This window comes from Ambystoma mexicanum, chromosome 1p (assembly GCF_040938575.1).
Source record: "Ambystoma mexicanum isolate Mex_15411 chromosome 1p, UKY_AmexF1_1, whole genome shotgun sequence".
NCBI lineage: Eukaryota > Metazoa > Chordata > Amphibia > Caudata > Ambystomatidae > Ambystoma > Ambystoma mexicanum.
In genome coordinates, this window is record NC_090921.1 from 284,366,206 (window position 1) to 284,381,102 (window position 14,897).

The 14,897-nt window shown below is 44.4% G+C and overlaps 1 protein-coding gene across 1 annotated transcript in view; it reads right to left on the reverse strand.

Moving 5' to 3' along the window:
• Positions 1-2,710: 2,710 nt before the first annotated feature.
• Positions 2,711-14,897, reverse strand: part of NDUFS7 (NADH:ubiquinone oxidoreductase core subunit S7) — a 93,625-nt gene continuing 81,438 nt past the window's right edge. The window contains exons 3-8 of the mRNA XM_069646794.1: positions 8,171-8,242; positions 7,629-7,758; positions 5,520-5,699; positions 4,230-4,276; positions 3,861-3,949; positions 2,711-3,186 (exon numbers count right to left, since the gene is read on the reverse strand). Of these exons, the coding sequence (XP_069502895.1) occupies positions 3,089-3,186; positions 3,861-3,949; positions 4,230-4,276; positions 5,520-5,699; positions 7,629-7,758; positions 8,171-8,242 (616 nt within the window). The 3' untranslated portion in view covers positions 2,711-3,088. The remainder of the gene's footprint in view (positions 3,187-3,860; positions 3,950-4,229; positions 4,277-5,519; positions 5,700-7,628; positions 7,759-8,170; positions 8,243-14,897) is intronic.

Here is a 14,897-nt window from a genome sequence, read left to right on the forward strand (position 1 = left end):
AGCAAGGAATTTCATCTCGAAATCAGCAAGCTACTTTCAGAGTAGTTAGTTCCAGCTGCAGAACGGGCACCAACCTTTGCCCGATGACTGAAGGGCCGATTTCTGTAAAACCCTTTTGCCCACAGCCTTCGAGTACCAGGAGGGTGCCCCAACCACGAAGGAGGGAGGATGGGGTGTTTAGCCAGACAGGGTTTCTCTGATGGCAATATTTGTACCTCATATCTATCCTTCTGCCGGCCGACTGCCTGTGTAGTGCTTCTGCCAACAGGTCCTTCTGCATAGGGACTCCCATGTGCTCCTGCCCCTTGGAGCCAACAGGACACGTTCTGCCAGCGGCGTCTCCAGAAGCCACATTTCTAGGAACTCCAACAGCACAGTGACATTCTCGTGGAAAACACTAGCCAACTATGGAAGCTCCTCTTCTGCTCTATCCGAGGGGTAGTCCATTTGGTCAGATGTCTCCGAACTAGCTGTAAATAGTGGAAAAGATGATGCAGGGAACAACTGCAGAAGCAGTGTCAACATAGGGGACGGCAATGGTTGCACCTGTGCAGAACCCCGTCACTATCATATGCTGCCAACACCTCCCCGCCAAAATTAAGGACACAGTTACCCGATCTCGCACATTGTCGTGAGAATGAAGAAACATTCAGTGCTTTGCTTCTTCCACCTAGCAAACCAAATGGAATCTGTGCAGTTCTGAGACGATGCCGGTCATCTCATAGCTCTTTATTTGTAAATAAATGAAATTTTTTGTTGATATACCAGATTGCTGGTTAGCCAAAATGACATAACGCTTGTGCACATCAATCCGCACATGTATGTATCTAGTTGCTCACACGTGCAATATCTCACCGGATGTTACCCTATTTATTTTTTCCACTTTCTCAGTTTATTCCATACTCCAAAAAACGAAAAAAGGAAATATCGGAATGAACGGTTATTGATGCTTACCTGACGAGAATAAAAGGTGAAGAGTAGACATGCAATACTATAAAAACGATTGGGGCAGACTAAAAAATGCAAAATTATACCAATATTTTGCTATGCTGAATTGTGGACTTTGAAATACCATTTTGGGTACAATTAAAGGACTGTCTTCTCAAACCTTTCTTGACACTAGACTTCCTAAACCAGAAGCACATCCTCCATCACTCAAGATGGGATATGGAAAAGCAACCAACAGAAGTGAGACACTCCTTTGGGTCTGACTAACGAGCCATATTAAGTCTCAAAAACTATTTTTGTAATGTTAGCTAACTTTTCCACTGGGATGCCAGAGGTTACAAGACTGCAACAAGTCATCATTTAGCAGACTGTGATACTTCTGGAATGTCCAACTACAGTAATGCCTCCAGCCAACCCTATCCAGGTCAGACGTCAATGGTCCCAGTTATTCCCCTTACGAAAATGATTTGAAGTCATCAGGACCAAGAGCCAGTGATGTCCTAGTCATATGCGTTTCTTTAAACTAACTCCTAGCACGCTTTTCATAAACTCGACAATGCTTGGGAGACAGACGTTGGTAGTACTGATTCTTGAAGCAATCTGAAGCAGTATTCCTGTGTCCTGGACTGTGGGACCCAGGGCCACAAGTAAATGCTAGATGTCCTACAAGCTCCACCCCAGAACGCACACTCTTAGACAAAAGCATAACACTTCACGATGCTGGCGAGGGGGGACTGTTCACTCATCCTGATATAAGACTGCCGCCTCCCACCTGCCCTGGCATACTACTGAACAAAGTGCTCAAACTAACTGAATAATTCCTTGAAATGTATTTAGACGATTGTTCGAATAAAGATTGCAAAAATGAATGTGCTCCATTTGTCAATATAAATGGTCAAAGAGAATCTTTAAAAACAAAAAGGAATGGCAGCTAATTTCCCCCCCACATTTACAAATGTCTGGTCCAATTCTGTGATGGCCCATTATATTACCAAACAAAGTTATGGAAGCATGCCAAGACCAATGGCGATGGTTATAATTAATTCAAAACATTCTGTCCATCACTTTCTAGTTTTTGCTGGGCTTCTCAGCCCTGCACCTGTTTGTCCAACAAGCACGGCGGCCAGTATACCCAACGTAATCTCTTAAATTCATATTATAGGATCGACCCTGTTGCACCATTTTCAAGTAGGGAGAATACTGGCAAGGACTGGTGTATATGCAGATTTCTAGAACAGTCTAATCGCCTGCTTAAGAGAGGTCAGTCTTGACAACACCAGCAAAACTCCAAAAGAAAACGGTCCGGGCAGGAGGGTTACTGGGCGAGCAGTAAGAGATCCCGGCAGTGAATGGTAACTGTCCTAAATGAAGCTCACGTCACAATAAAAGTGGTCAGTTCAGGAGTTGTAGGCCTGCACAGAAGCCCAAAGTCTCCACACATTAGGTGGTGTCTGAAAATTAGCTCAGTTCTCCTTGGCTGTCTGACACCTGCTTTTTTCTGTCATTGTTACAGTATCTAAAAACTCTGACGCTGCCACAACTCAGCATTTCAGCGATCTACAAAACACAAAAAGAAACTTTTTGCATGTAGCTTGTATGGCGTTTCAAATTATTTTGGAAAAGTAGAAATATGAGAAGATGGTGGTAAAGTGAGTGGAGGGTTAGTGGTGGTGGGTGTAAACTAGTAGGAAAACACGTTTAAAATGACAGCAGCAATCTTCCCTAAGGCAATACCCTCATTCATCCGAACTGAGACCAAACAAAAGCTCAGCCATCACTTTATTGATTTGGCTTAAATACTGCATTACAACCATTCTTGAACAGTAATGCTCGGTCTTGCCATGAGCAACCAAACCAAGAAACCGCAACACTGCAAACTAATTCCCAAGTAAAGTAACATCTTTTTCTGCACATACGTGTCAGGCAGATAACCGTGGCACTACTTTCACTTGTCCCCTAGTCACAAATTCAGTAGTATTTATTGACCAAATCGTATTAGAAAAAGGCAACTACTGAAGCATAGTTTGAAAGAGGTGGGGACACTGGCAAGTGGTGTAAAGTGTGAACACAAAGAAAGTCTCCGATATAAATAAAAATCCAAGTCCAGTTCAGACGCAATCCGGCTTTAATGGGTCGGTTACTATTTCCTGTACCAGATTCTCATTTTCTTCTCACGTTTGATCTTCTTCTGAAGCTGCAGGATTCCGTAGAGCAGAGCTTCGGCAGTGGGTGGACAACCTGGGGGCAGATATTAGTAGATCCTGTTAAAGAGCTCCTTATTGGCTGTATCCTTGACCTAACCTACCCCTCAAATTCCCACCAACTTGCTGCAAATTGCCATATTGAAAACTGCAGTGGGTAAACATTGTAGAAATCCGGGTGGGTGGGGGTGGCGAAGGGGTACTACAAAACGTGTAAACCACAGACTAGGAAAATCTTGCAAGTTCGATGTAGTGCAGCACAACGGCTCTGATAAGGTTAACACAATGTTAGGAATAGTTAACAATTTTCATTGATTATCCGGTGCAACGTACACATTGATGTATTTTGTAATTACATTGATTGTGAACGAAGTCTGTAGAACTTTAATGCACGATATGTCACAATATTCTCATTTTGCCAAGCGGAAGGGGATTTACACTTGTGTGGCTGAACAAATAATATTCTTGAATTATATTCACAGAATAGGAGTCAGGTGTTCCTAAATTACAAAGATTCCTGTCCATTATGAAATTATTTACATATATTATGTAAGTATATACGGGAATATAGCGTGTCGTAATTGACTGAAGACTGATGCTCTTCTAGTCCTTTTGGGTACGTAGAACACATCATAGATGGCCCTGACCCACCTATGTACAGGAATCGGTCTAGCATATCGTTTGACATCAGTTCAACACTCATCATCATACCTGGAACGTAGATGTCAACTGGCACAATACGATCACATCCTCGGACCACAGAGTAGGAGTAATGGTAATAACCTCCACCATTTGCACAACTGGGGAAGATAAAGACATGGACTAAGTTGATGGCGAACCCACGTACCTAGCACTCTCAAACAGTCATGGAGACGAGAAGCAGGCTTCTTGCACATAATTACTCCAGGCAAGGCCCCTCTGTAGGGTCAGACCGTTTCTTTTCAGAGAATGTAGTCAAATGATCCCTCCCCAAAAATACACTGGATCACTACATGCTTTGCTTAGTCGGATAGGATCACATGCTTTGTTTAGTCAGATAGGACTATCATCACACGCAGCAGAACCATACAAAGCACTCACCTGCCCATAGACACGACGTAGCGAGGCTCTGGCATCTGATCATACACCTGATAGGAGAAAGTACAGTCATCTACCAATCAACCAGTGAATGCAGTCAACCTACTCTCTTGCCAGAGTGGTCTGGCGGTATTACAGTGTTCCCATTTTCAGAAAGCACATTACAGCTACATCGTAATAGATTCTCTTCCTCCATTTCATTCATTATAAAATGACTCCCGAACATCTACTACAATCTTATACCTTGCAGTGCCTTTATCCTTTTATCAATCAACAGGGAACTGAACCCCCGCCAGTACCTGCAGTTACAACTCAGGGCTCAACTTCCCACAAACTTTGTTATACTTATTTTCCATTGCCAGACGTCCAAACAATGCCTTCTCATTCCACTCAAACCAGTGTCTCATAATTCAACCTAACTTTGTCCCACTCATTGCAGCGTACTATGTACCTGACAATGTTTGCGAACAATGTTCCCTGAGACAGATGAAACAAAATAGTACAAATATTCCCACTCAAATTGTACAAGTTGCTCTTTAAAATAAATCCAAACAATATAATTTAAAATAAATTATCCTAATTTATGTACAATAGCGACATGACTTTCTAGCAACTATGGTGCATGACCAACTCTGCTGGATGTTGCCTAATAATGCAGTTGCACGTTTTCTCGCTACATTAATGGAAATGGCCTGAAGGTTTACCATGTGATCGCACTAATTTGCTCTACACACACGGGCCACTAAGAGCCTACACACTATTGTACCACGGTCTTCCTCCATAGGGTGGCTGTGTGTGGAGGCATCAGTGCCATAGGCAGCAGAAGGGAACGAATGAAGAGTAAGGGAAGCTTACCATGCAAGGTGCCAATTCTGTACACAAAAGATGGCAACGCAGAGGCAAGCATCAATGTAGTGTACAGGCATGATTAGGTAAATGAATGCAGTAGCACAGGGGAAGACGTGAAGACCTCCGTTACTCTGAAATGAGCCTCCGTAGGTTAATACAAGATCCCTTCATGATATCATCCTAGTCCACATAACCAGCAAGATGACCTCCGAGCACACAAGCACACTCTTACATAAGGTGGGTACAAGAGGCATACAGAGCTTGAGGCAACCACCACATCCTATCAACATACTCGGCATGAGCACAACCACTCGCATAACCTCACAAATGAAATACATGACCTCCCACTAACCGAGAAAAAGAGGTGGTAAGTCTCTACCAGCTCTGATATTGGTACACGTAGAAGAAATGTCAGAATGTGAGGGTCGGAGGCAAGATGCTCACCTTTCGAAGAGCAGGTGCCATCTTGTTTGTCAAAGTTCCAGCCACGATCATAACATCAGCCTGTCGAGGACTGGCACGAAAAACCACACCAAAGCGATCCATATCATAACGTGGGGCAGCCATATGCATCATCTCCACTGCACAGCAAGCAAGACCAAAGGTCATTGGCCAGAGAGAGCTCTGCATGGGGGAAGGGACGTCAAAGAGGGAAGACGGGGTGGAGGGGGGTGGGGAAGTTGGAAGGGACACAAGATGACAGGAAAGGGGAGATGAAGAACAGTGGTGTCATAGATTTAAGGAGAAGGGACAATGGGTAACAGAAAGAAGGGAAGTGGTAGGGAAGAGGGAAAGTGAAGGAAGTAGGAAACGATGTAGATGTTAAGGATGCTCTGATAAACTCCTTTCAAGGCGTATGAAAAAGCAAACATCCAATCTCTGTCAGTCTGCCGCTACCCCAACGCTAACAATGTAATCCTTTGCTGGAATCTGGTTTCTGCTAGACTCATTAAAAAAACTCAACCTACATACTCAATTCCCAGTATCCCTGCACCCAGAGTGCATAAGCAGTGCCCAAACCATAAACTCCCAGTGCCAGCCTGACCCACTACACCTTTGCATGATCCGAGCACTCATCTAGTCCTCTGGTATATGTATCCCAATCGCTGTATGCACTGTGCTCTCTAGTGTGGAAGTCTATGAGCTCTGTGCACACCAGTATGCCACCACTCTACTTGCACCCCAAATTCTCCTGCTCCTTCATTATCCCCCACTCTTGCTCTACCCTCAGTTACCTTTTTCTCAGCACTCTGTGCTCCTCGGCATAAAAGACTTAAGCCTGTATTATAAATGTATGCCACCCCTCATTGCGTTCCCAATGCTAAGCCTGCACTCAAAGTGCCCACAGTATCCACATCAGCGCCTTGGTATAAAGCGCTATATAAATAAATCAATCAATCATCATCATAAACACTCCCCAAGCACATGCATACCAGCAGAATAGCAGATATCACTCTGCACTCCCAGTTTCCCAGCCCCCAACGTGGTATACTAGTAATCCCCTCCCCCCATTATCCGACCCTCACCATGTCGTCTTTATGTTTGGGTGCCCACTCTTCTGGATTTCACTTGCACTCCTAGTATCCCAGCATTCCACTGTAGTCCCAGGTATCCTCCTGTCCCTTTAGAATGCCAGGTCTAAATCGGCACTCCCAGTGCCACCAGGATTCATCCTCCAAACTGTGTGCCGCCCACCACTTGTATCCCAGCTCACCCTGGATCCATACCATTTGCAGCACTCATGTGTACCATTATATTTACTCATGCACCTCCCCAATATTCACCCTAAATCCTCAGTACCTCTAGAATCCCAGCAATTGTATGCAATGTTGCTGTGATACTCTATTTGCAATGTTCTTGATATGCTTAGTCAAACACAGGGCAATAGTATCCCAGGACTGCTAGTAAACTTCAGTAGTGCAGCTCTAACCCCAGTCTTCCAAGGTCATTCATTATCCCTGCAAATACGCTGCATTTAAAGAGACCCTCCACCAATTATTTGAACACTCACCTTGCACTCTCAGTATCTCTGGTAACCAAACTGTCATCCTGCACTCCAATAAACCTAGTATCCCAACACCACTTCATTCTCTGTCCCCTGCCCCTACCTATGCATTTATATTTTTAATCAAATATTTATAAGGTGCACTATGCAGCAGAATTGTGTTTCCAGGTGCCACGAGACTATATAAGACTCGGCATGAATTCGTAGTGTCTATAGTATTCAATCACCCAATTTATAATCTGTGTGCCACTGTGCCACCATACTCATATTGCACTCAGTTTCCCTTCTCCCAACATGCCCAGATCCCCATAAAGTTGCATTCCATGTTCCCCAATATCCGAGCATTTATGTACTCCCAGTGCAACAGTATCAAATTGAATCTACTAGCACATCCCATGCACTCATAGTGCTCGATGCCCCTAAGTGCCTGCACGGCAAACTCTAAACCCATCTCTACAACTTCATCCATAACGTACCCCGAACACAGAGCAACCATGTCATTAAACCTGCTCTCACTTCATTCAGTTCCAGTTTGCCGGTTTGCTCACCCTGCGTGCCCAGTTCACCAGGTCATCAAGTTTTGTGACTACATACTCCCCTTTGCTACTAGGCAGAGTCGATTTTGACGTGGGAGCCACTGCTGATTTCTGAGTTTGTGCCGCAGCCGAACTCTGATGCCTAATAGAGAGAAAGAGTTAAAGAAATGAGTATGCCACGTGCGGTAACAACACTGCCTCCCCCCAACCAAGACCTGCAGTCTGCAGAGTGAACAGAGGACCAACTCCCTCTCAAACACCTCTAAAGCATGTTCTGAGCAGAAAATCCCATTCAACCAACATCCCGACCCCCTAACCACAAAGCGTACCATCTCTCAGAATACTGCATCCAATGAAAGGCAAACAAGGAAAAGAGAATTCTCGCCACCATGACCCTTCATATCAATGTCTTCCCCAATTTCATATCACCAATTCTCTGTTCAAACCTCCAGTTATCTTGCCTAGACCCCACACTGCAAAATAGAACTTCTCAGTCTACCCCGACACACATCACATTTTGCACACACGGCTTGCTGAAGACAAAGTGCCATTACCTGACGCCATGTTCAGTTGGAGTGCTCGGTCTGCAGAGCACTGCACTCCGAAGAACACCAAAGGACTCGGGCCTATTACAGAAGAGAGAGAGCGAGGAGAAAGGTACCAGTGTGTAAAGTCTTGTGATTGTGACAGTGCTTATTCATATATTGCTTTAAGTGGACAGGTTACATGTTACACATGCTGGGTGTAAAGGGCCACTCTCCCAACAAGCCTTTTTTTTAAAATACTGTAACACCAACCATACTTTGCAAAATAGAAACACTTGTAACAATAGGTTAATGAACCTCAAAAATTGGCTATTAATGGGGGCGTAGAAATATGGAACAGATGAGGGGTGTTTATCCAGAGTGCTGTTCCAACTTTTATTTGCTTGTTCTGCTCTGTAGTATCGAGGGGGCGATCTAGAAAGATCCGCTCACTTGCTGGGATTAGACACTTGCAGATAAAAAAGTATTTCCTTGGCAGTCCTGGATGAGACAATGGTGCTGGCCTGAGTGCGCTCACAACCACCCAAGGCAGAGGCTTCATAATCTAGTGCAGGACAGTCCCGGATCCCGGATGATGTTGGACAGTGGCTACGGAATATTGGCAAGCCAGGCCTACCTCAGGCAATTTGCAAAGGATTATGATGAGGCGCTAGCCGCTGACTTCAGAGGTACTGTACAGGCAGCCTAACATATCAAGCTGTCTCCGGGGCAGGGACCTGGGTGCTGCGTGATGAGTGGGAGCACGGGTCCCTATAGTGCCCCTGCTTCCTAGGGATAAATGTACAAGTCTCTCACTGCTGCCAAGTGGGAACGGATGCAATAGGAATTCCATGAGGGCAATAAAGGCAAGAAGAGTTAGCTTTGACTAATGTTATGCCACAACTTAATTTGGAAGGGTTTGGTCGAAAATGCACATAGAGGTGGTCTGATCCCTAATAATTCAAGAGTTTCTGGAGGGTGGATCTTTTAGCATAATACAGAGCAGCACAACTACAATGAATAATGCTCTGGTTCAATCAAGGAATGTGTGAACAAGTCGCCGGTTTGATAAAGGCCTTGATTACCACCATTGGACAGCAGAATTGCCCTATCTTAACGAATAGCGAGGTGGCCTGATCAGCAGTGATGGAAAAAAATTGGTGGAGGATCCCACACGGGCCAGAGTTTTGTGGGGTGGTGCCAGGGGAGGCGGGGCGAAGGGGGAGAGCTGGCAGTTGACCTCCGATCAAAGGAAATGTCCAAAATAATAGTTTAAAAAGGCGCAGTTTCTTTCATGCTGCTTCTTTTCCAAACTATATATCAATTCCGCTTTAAACCACTTCCATGGCACTGGCGTTGAGTTACTTCACTATGCGGATAATAGTTTTGACCAGTGTTGCTGAGTAAATATTCTTTAAAATGCACAACTTGCATCCCATTTGATTAAAAAAACGTCCCCTTGGGTACTATTCAAACAGGGTGATTTCTGTTCGCCATTAGCAACGTTTTCTTTTACTTGAACCCAACCCGGCACACAGAGGCAGATTTAACGGTCGCCAGGCGAACAAACGGCGAGCAGGCCCCTGTGCCCTGCCCTGCCCCGCCCCCCAGTCTCTCTCTGAGAAACAAGCCACAAGGCCGTTTCTGCTGTGACTCCAGCTAATGGCATCCATTCCCATAAAATAAATGTCAGTGAGGAAGGAACGCAAAGGACACATTCTGCCACAGATTTCACCGTGCTAAAAGAACCACATTGGTGTAGTAGATGAGTGCATTCATTAGGTCATGGGAGGCCTGTGCACCATGTTCGGATCCCGCCTGCGACATACCTGTAAAGGGATGGTAAGGAAAGCTACTCCCCCACCCCCCTTGGTATTTAAATAGCATGGAACAGCTTCTAACTGTTTTGTTTGAGATAATCTTAACACATTTTACAGTGGGGCTTTTGCTTTCACGTTGGGAAACATTCTAGCTGTTTTGATACTTTTCTTCAGGATTTCCACACGGAATCCGTTAACAAAACAGCTTGATTGGGGAGAACAGTAACAAGGTGGCGCTGCATGGCGCTACATAATTTACTTAAAGCCCACAGAATTGGCTATCAGGCCGCAGCCGGGGATAGAATGGTAAAAGAGTGGGGGCCAGTAGGATCATTGAGGCACCTCCAGGGGCAAAAACAAAAGTGTCGATTCACTTGGTCCACAGACAACTTGCTGGCAGTCTTGACAGCTGACTTTCCTCCTAGTTTGGTCCCCAAAAAAACAAATGCGCAGCACAAATGCTTAAAGTGTGCTTTGCAGTGGCTGTCCAGACTCTTTTGGCTGGGGTGTTTCAAAGTGGGGCACTGACTTATGCAAGGGAGGCATGAAGTACGAGCGCACACACAGAATGATCATATTTAGGATAATGGGGTGGCACCTGGGGTGTCCAATCAAAAAGGTTTGAAACTGAATTGCTTTTATGGGCTCCCAATGTATATACATTATAGAAATGGGTTCAGCAAAAAGAATGTGAGATGTTTATTTTGCTCATCCTGAATCAAGGTTTTCACGTGGATGCCATGCCAAGCAAAGTTTATGTTGTGGGCTACATGAATGGGCAGTATATTATTATGTAACAAGGTAGCCCAGTGGGTGAGGGCGGGGGGAGGGATGTGTTTGTGTCTCTGCAGGTCGAATATTCTAATACTGGCATGGCCTTTCATTCTTCCAAGGTCGATAAATCAGTGCCAACTTTAGTTGGGTGATTATTGTATGTGAATATGTTCTATGTATAGTGGTTTGGTGAAGCGCTATTTACATAACCAATAATTATCATTAACTTTAGTGACTCTTGAGAGTGCATAACAAAAGGTGAAAACTGAATTGCTTTTATGGGCTCCCAATGTTGGTAGATCAGGCACAACGAGATTGCATGATTAGCCCAGGATTAAACACTTTAAGTAGCAAAACCCAGATTCTGTTCCAAGTGGAGATGTAAGAACTTGACCACATATCTTCCAAGGTATACTTCATACCAGTATTTTTAAGGCTTGGTAATCAAAAGTGTAAATAATTGTCTACTGATGCCTTGAAAAATGCACAAAACACATAATACATCCACCTGACAATATATATACATATAGAAACAGGTCACGCAAAATAATGTGATTCTACATTTGTTTTCCCCATCTAGGATGCTAGGTTTTCCCTATGTAAATCTAGAGAATTTTGTGGTGTGCAATATATGGACGGACACTTTATTATTGACGTCTTCTCATTGCATTATTTTATGAAGCTTAGCTCTGAATTGTGTTTTTACTTCACTTATTGCACAAGAATGTCTATAAAGGAACTGTTTATTTTTTGCACAATACTGAATTTATTGTATTGCGACATGTGTACTTAATAAAGACATATTTCGAAAAGGTGTTGTACTTTTGTGAAACATTTCCACAGTTGTAATTACACACATTGCGTCCAACTAGTTTTCTTAGAGCAATTTTTCTAGGAAATTGTGTGGTTTCATAAGCTGTAATTCTCTTTCGCCCTTAGCCTTGAAACATGTTCATTTCCAACATTAGTTTAAGGCTTGATCCTCCAATATTACCACCTATAGCAAAGCCTGCTGAGGAGGTCCAGTTCTTTCCAGTTAGACCCCTAGATACAGGTAACTGTAATAAAGACAACTTGCTCCACCTCCTTGTCCTGCCCACCTAGGGCCCTGTGTCAAGTGCTGCCCACGGGGCCCTTTGCCTTAAATCTGCCTTAAATGACCTTGTGCATGGGGAGGAATTTACAGTTTGCTGGCGGGCGCTCCCCCCCCTTCTTCCCACTGCAGAGCAGGAGTTTGGGGCAACTCTGGTCGGATCCCAAAATCCGGCTACACATCTGGTGCTGGATCTCAGATCCGGCGACAGCCGGCCCATTGACCAGTGCTGCTGATCAGCAGACTCAATTAATACTATCCGACTAATATGGATTGGCATGACAGACAGAATGTGTTTGGCAGATTGCATCTGCTGGGAGGATTCTTCCAAATCTTTACACATTTTAGGAGAGCTAGAAAATAGATTCTGCCACAAAGGTTAATACTAATTACTGATGAGCAGTCTCCCTTTCCTACAGTGCAGTGGTTTACAAACTGAAGCGAATTAGTCTGTACCCAGATGGGCCTGCCAGTCATTGGGTGTATAATTAAACGTACTATCATCCACATATGAGACACTGTATACTTGCCATGGGGCCTCAGTAAATAGCATACCAACAGCATGTTAGCAGCAACAGGGCATCACTTTTCAAATGTGGTGCATGTGATGGTTTCACTAAAAAGGATAACACTGCTTGCATTGTATTATAGTTGTCATTTATATAGCACTTTTTCCCCATTTGTAAAGGCTTAAAGTGCGTGTATGCATTTGGGCAAGATTAGGAATTGTGTGGGCTAGCTAGGCTCCAGCAAGCAACCCATGAGGTTGGGCATGCGGATAGGTGCGGAGGGTGGTCATGACAGAGCGCTAGTACATGAGACTTGATATGTGACCAGCTAGACTGAAAATTAGCATAGGTTGTCACTGTATTCTATTGGTGTTGAAGCAAGTCTGGTGTACGGGCAAAACGGTTATGTGCCCAGCTAGACCGAATTTGTTGTAGTTGTATTCTAAACTGTGTGGATGGATAGTCGTGCCTGCAGCAATGTCCATCGAAGTGGTGCGTTTATACATATCTTAAGCTCAGATGGAGATTAACTTTGATGTCTGCGTCATCCGATCGTCTGTTGGGAAGAAACCCAGCTACCCTCAGACTTCTAGGCATTATGGACAGGCTACCCTCAAGTCTACTGAGCATCCTAGAACATTTTATAGGTGGGACAGACAGGCTACCGTAGGATCTAGGATAATAGGATTCTCTAAACACCATAGACCGGTTACCTTTATAGCCTTACTAAATATCTCAAGTTTTATAATCGCTACCAACAGGAATCTCCTAAATGCGATATCAAGGGTGTCTCTGCATTGCAATGGCCAACTTAAGAATCCAAGCGCAATGGAGACTTACCAACATATATCTTTGAGTGAAATGGGTGGGCTACCATTATAAGGCACAACACAAGAGGTCCGCTCCCAGATTTATCTAATGCCACCCACTTCCCACCCATTGATCTATCCAACTAATATAATCCTGAGTGCAGTACAAGTGTCAGCCCTCAAAGTTCTTCAAGGGCAATGGGTGTGCTAAATTTAAAGCATTTCTTTTAAATGCCGTGCACGTGCTGACCTTCAAAAAAAATGTAAGAGCAGTACAAGACTTGACTTCCCCATTTCTTCGTGTGGAATGTGTCAACCTACCCAAAACAGGTGCCACCCCACACAATTACTTCCAGGTGCAATTTCCAGCTATCACAGCTCTTCAAGTATAAAAAAAGTGCTTAGTCAACCCCAAATTGTTCTAAGTGCAATCCGTATGCTAACCCACACAATTGCCTCCAAATGTAAAACAAGAGCTAACCTTTGCAGTTGTCTAAGAGCTATACATGTGCTAACCTACAACTAATTTCTAAGCACAATAATTGTGCTGACCTACAAATATCTTCCAGTTGCAGTACATGTGCGAATCTTCACAGCTATTCCATGTGCAGTACATGTGTTAACTGACACAAAAGGCTCCAAGTGTAAGATGTGTAAATCTACATGTGCTAATCTTCAAGTTGCAACATCAGCCTACCCACATATCTAGGTGCAAGCCCATGTTTGCCCTCACAGGTATTGTTAGCGTAAAGGTGGGCTAATATCAAGAATCTGCCAGGCCCTATACCAAGGCTGGGTGCAGCAGGAAGTTATCCTGACAGATATTCACGCAGAGAAGGGGCAATCATAAATACATCTTCTAGGTGCAATTAACAGTCTGTCCTGAAAGGACTTTAGGCACGTTGTCCGGTTCTCCCTATGATCTTCAGAGTGCTGAAACAGGATATCATAAACATCTGCATAAATGGACTGGCTAATGAAAGAGTGCAGCGCCATTCCTACCTACCCCCTCCCGTGAAAATCCATCTATGTGCATCACATTTCCTACCTCCACAAAACCATCTAAGTGCATCGCCATTGTTAACCCCAGAAAACAGCTAACTGCACTACACTGATAACTCCCAATACATATCTTTGATTATCTAGAAGGCGTAGCAGAAAATCTACACAATATAATAATATGATGGAGTCAATGTAGGAGTGTCAGGGTTTTAATTGAGCACAGTAATGGCTGTGCTCCCTGCCCCTACCACCCTTAACTTAGGTTTCGCTGTATGATGCTCCGTCTAGCATCCATGGGCGAACAGGGGCAAATAAGGATGAGAACTGCCCTTTTTCTAGAGCCTTTAGCTGGCTGTCCGGACAAGGTTGCCCTGGTGCCCTTAGTGAAGAGGGCTGCTTCCTGGTTTAGCCCACCAACCACGGGGCGGGTGGGCGGTAGGATGACAGGGGCGGGAGTGGGGACAGAAGGAGGCAGCAAGCTGGGGAAGGAAAAAGAAAACAGAGGGGTGGATGTTGGCGGGAGGGTTTGGAGGGGGCGGGGAGTGGCAGACAACAGGAGAGTAGATAAATCAGAAAAAGGCAGATGGCGTGCAGGAGCGGGTGGGGTTAGGACAACAACAGGAGGCCACTTCCCCCAGGAAAGATGCCTCAAACAGGTAAAGATGAATGGGGCTTTATGCCCAAACATTCACCAAAGTTCCAATGAAGTTTGTGAAGCAGGAAAAAATGAGGCAAGGGGACCTGGGAATT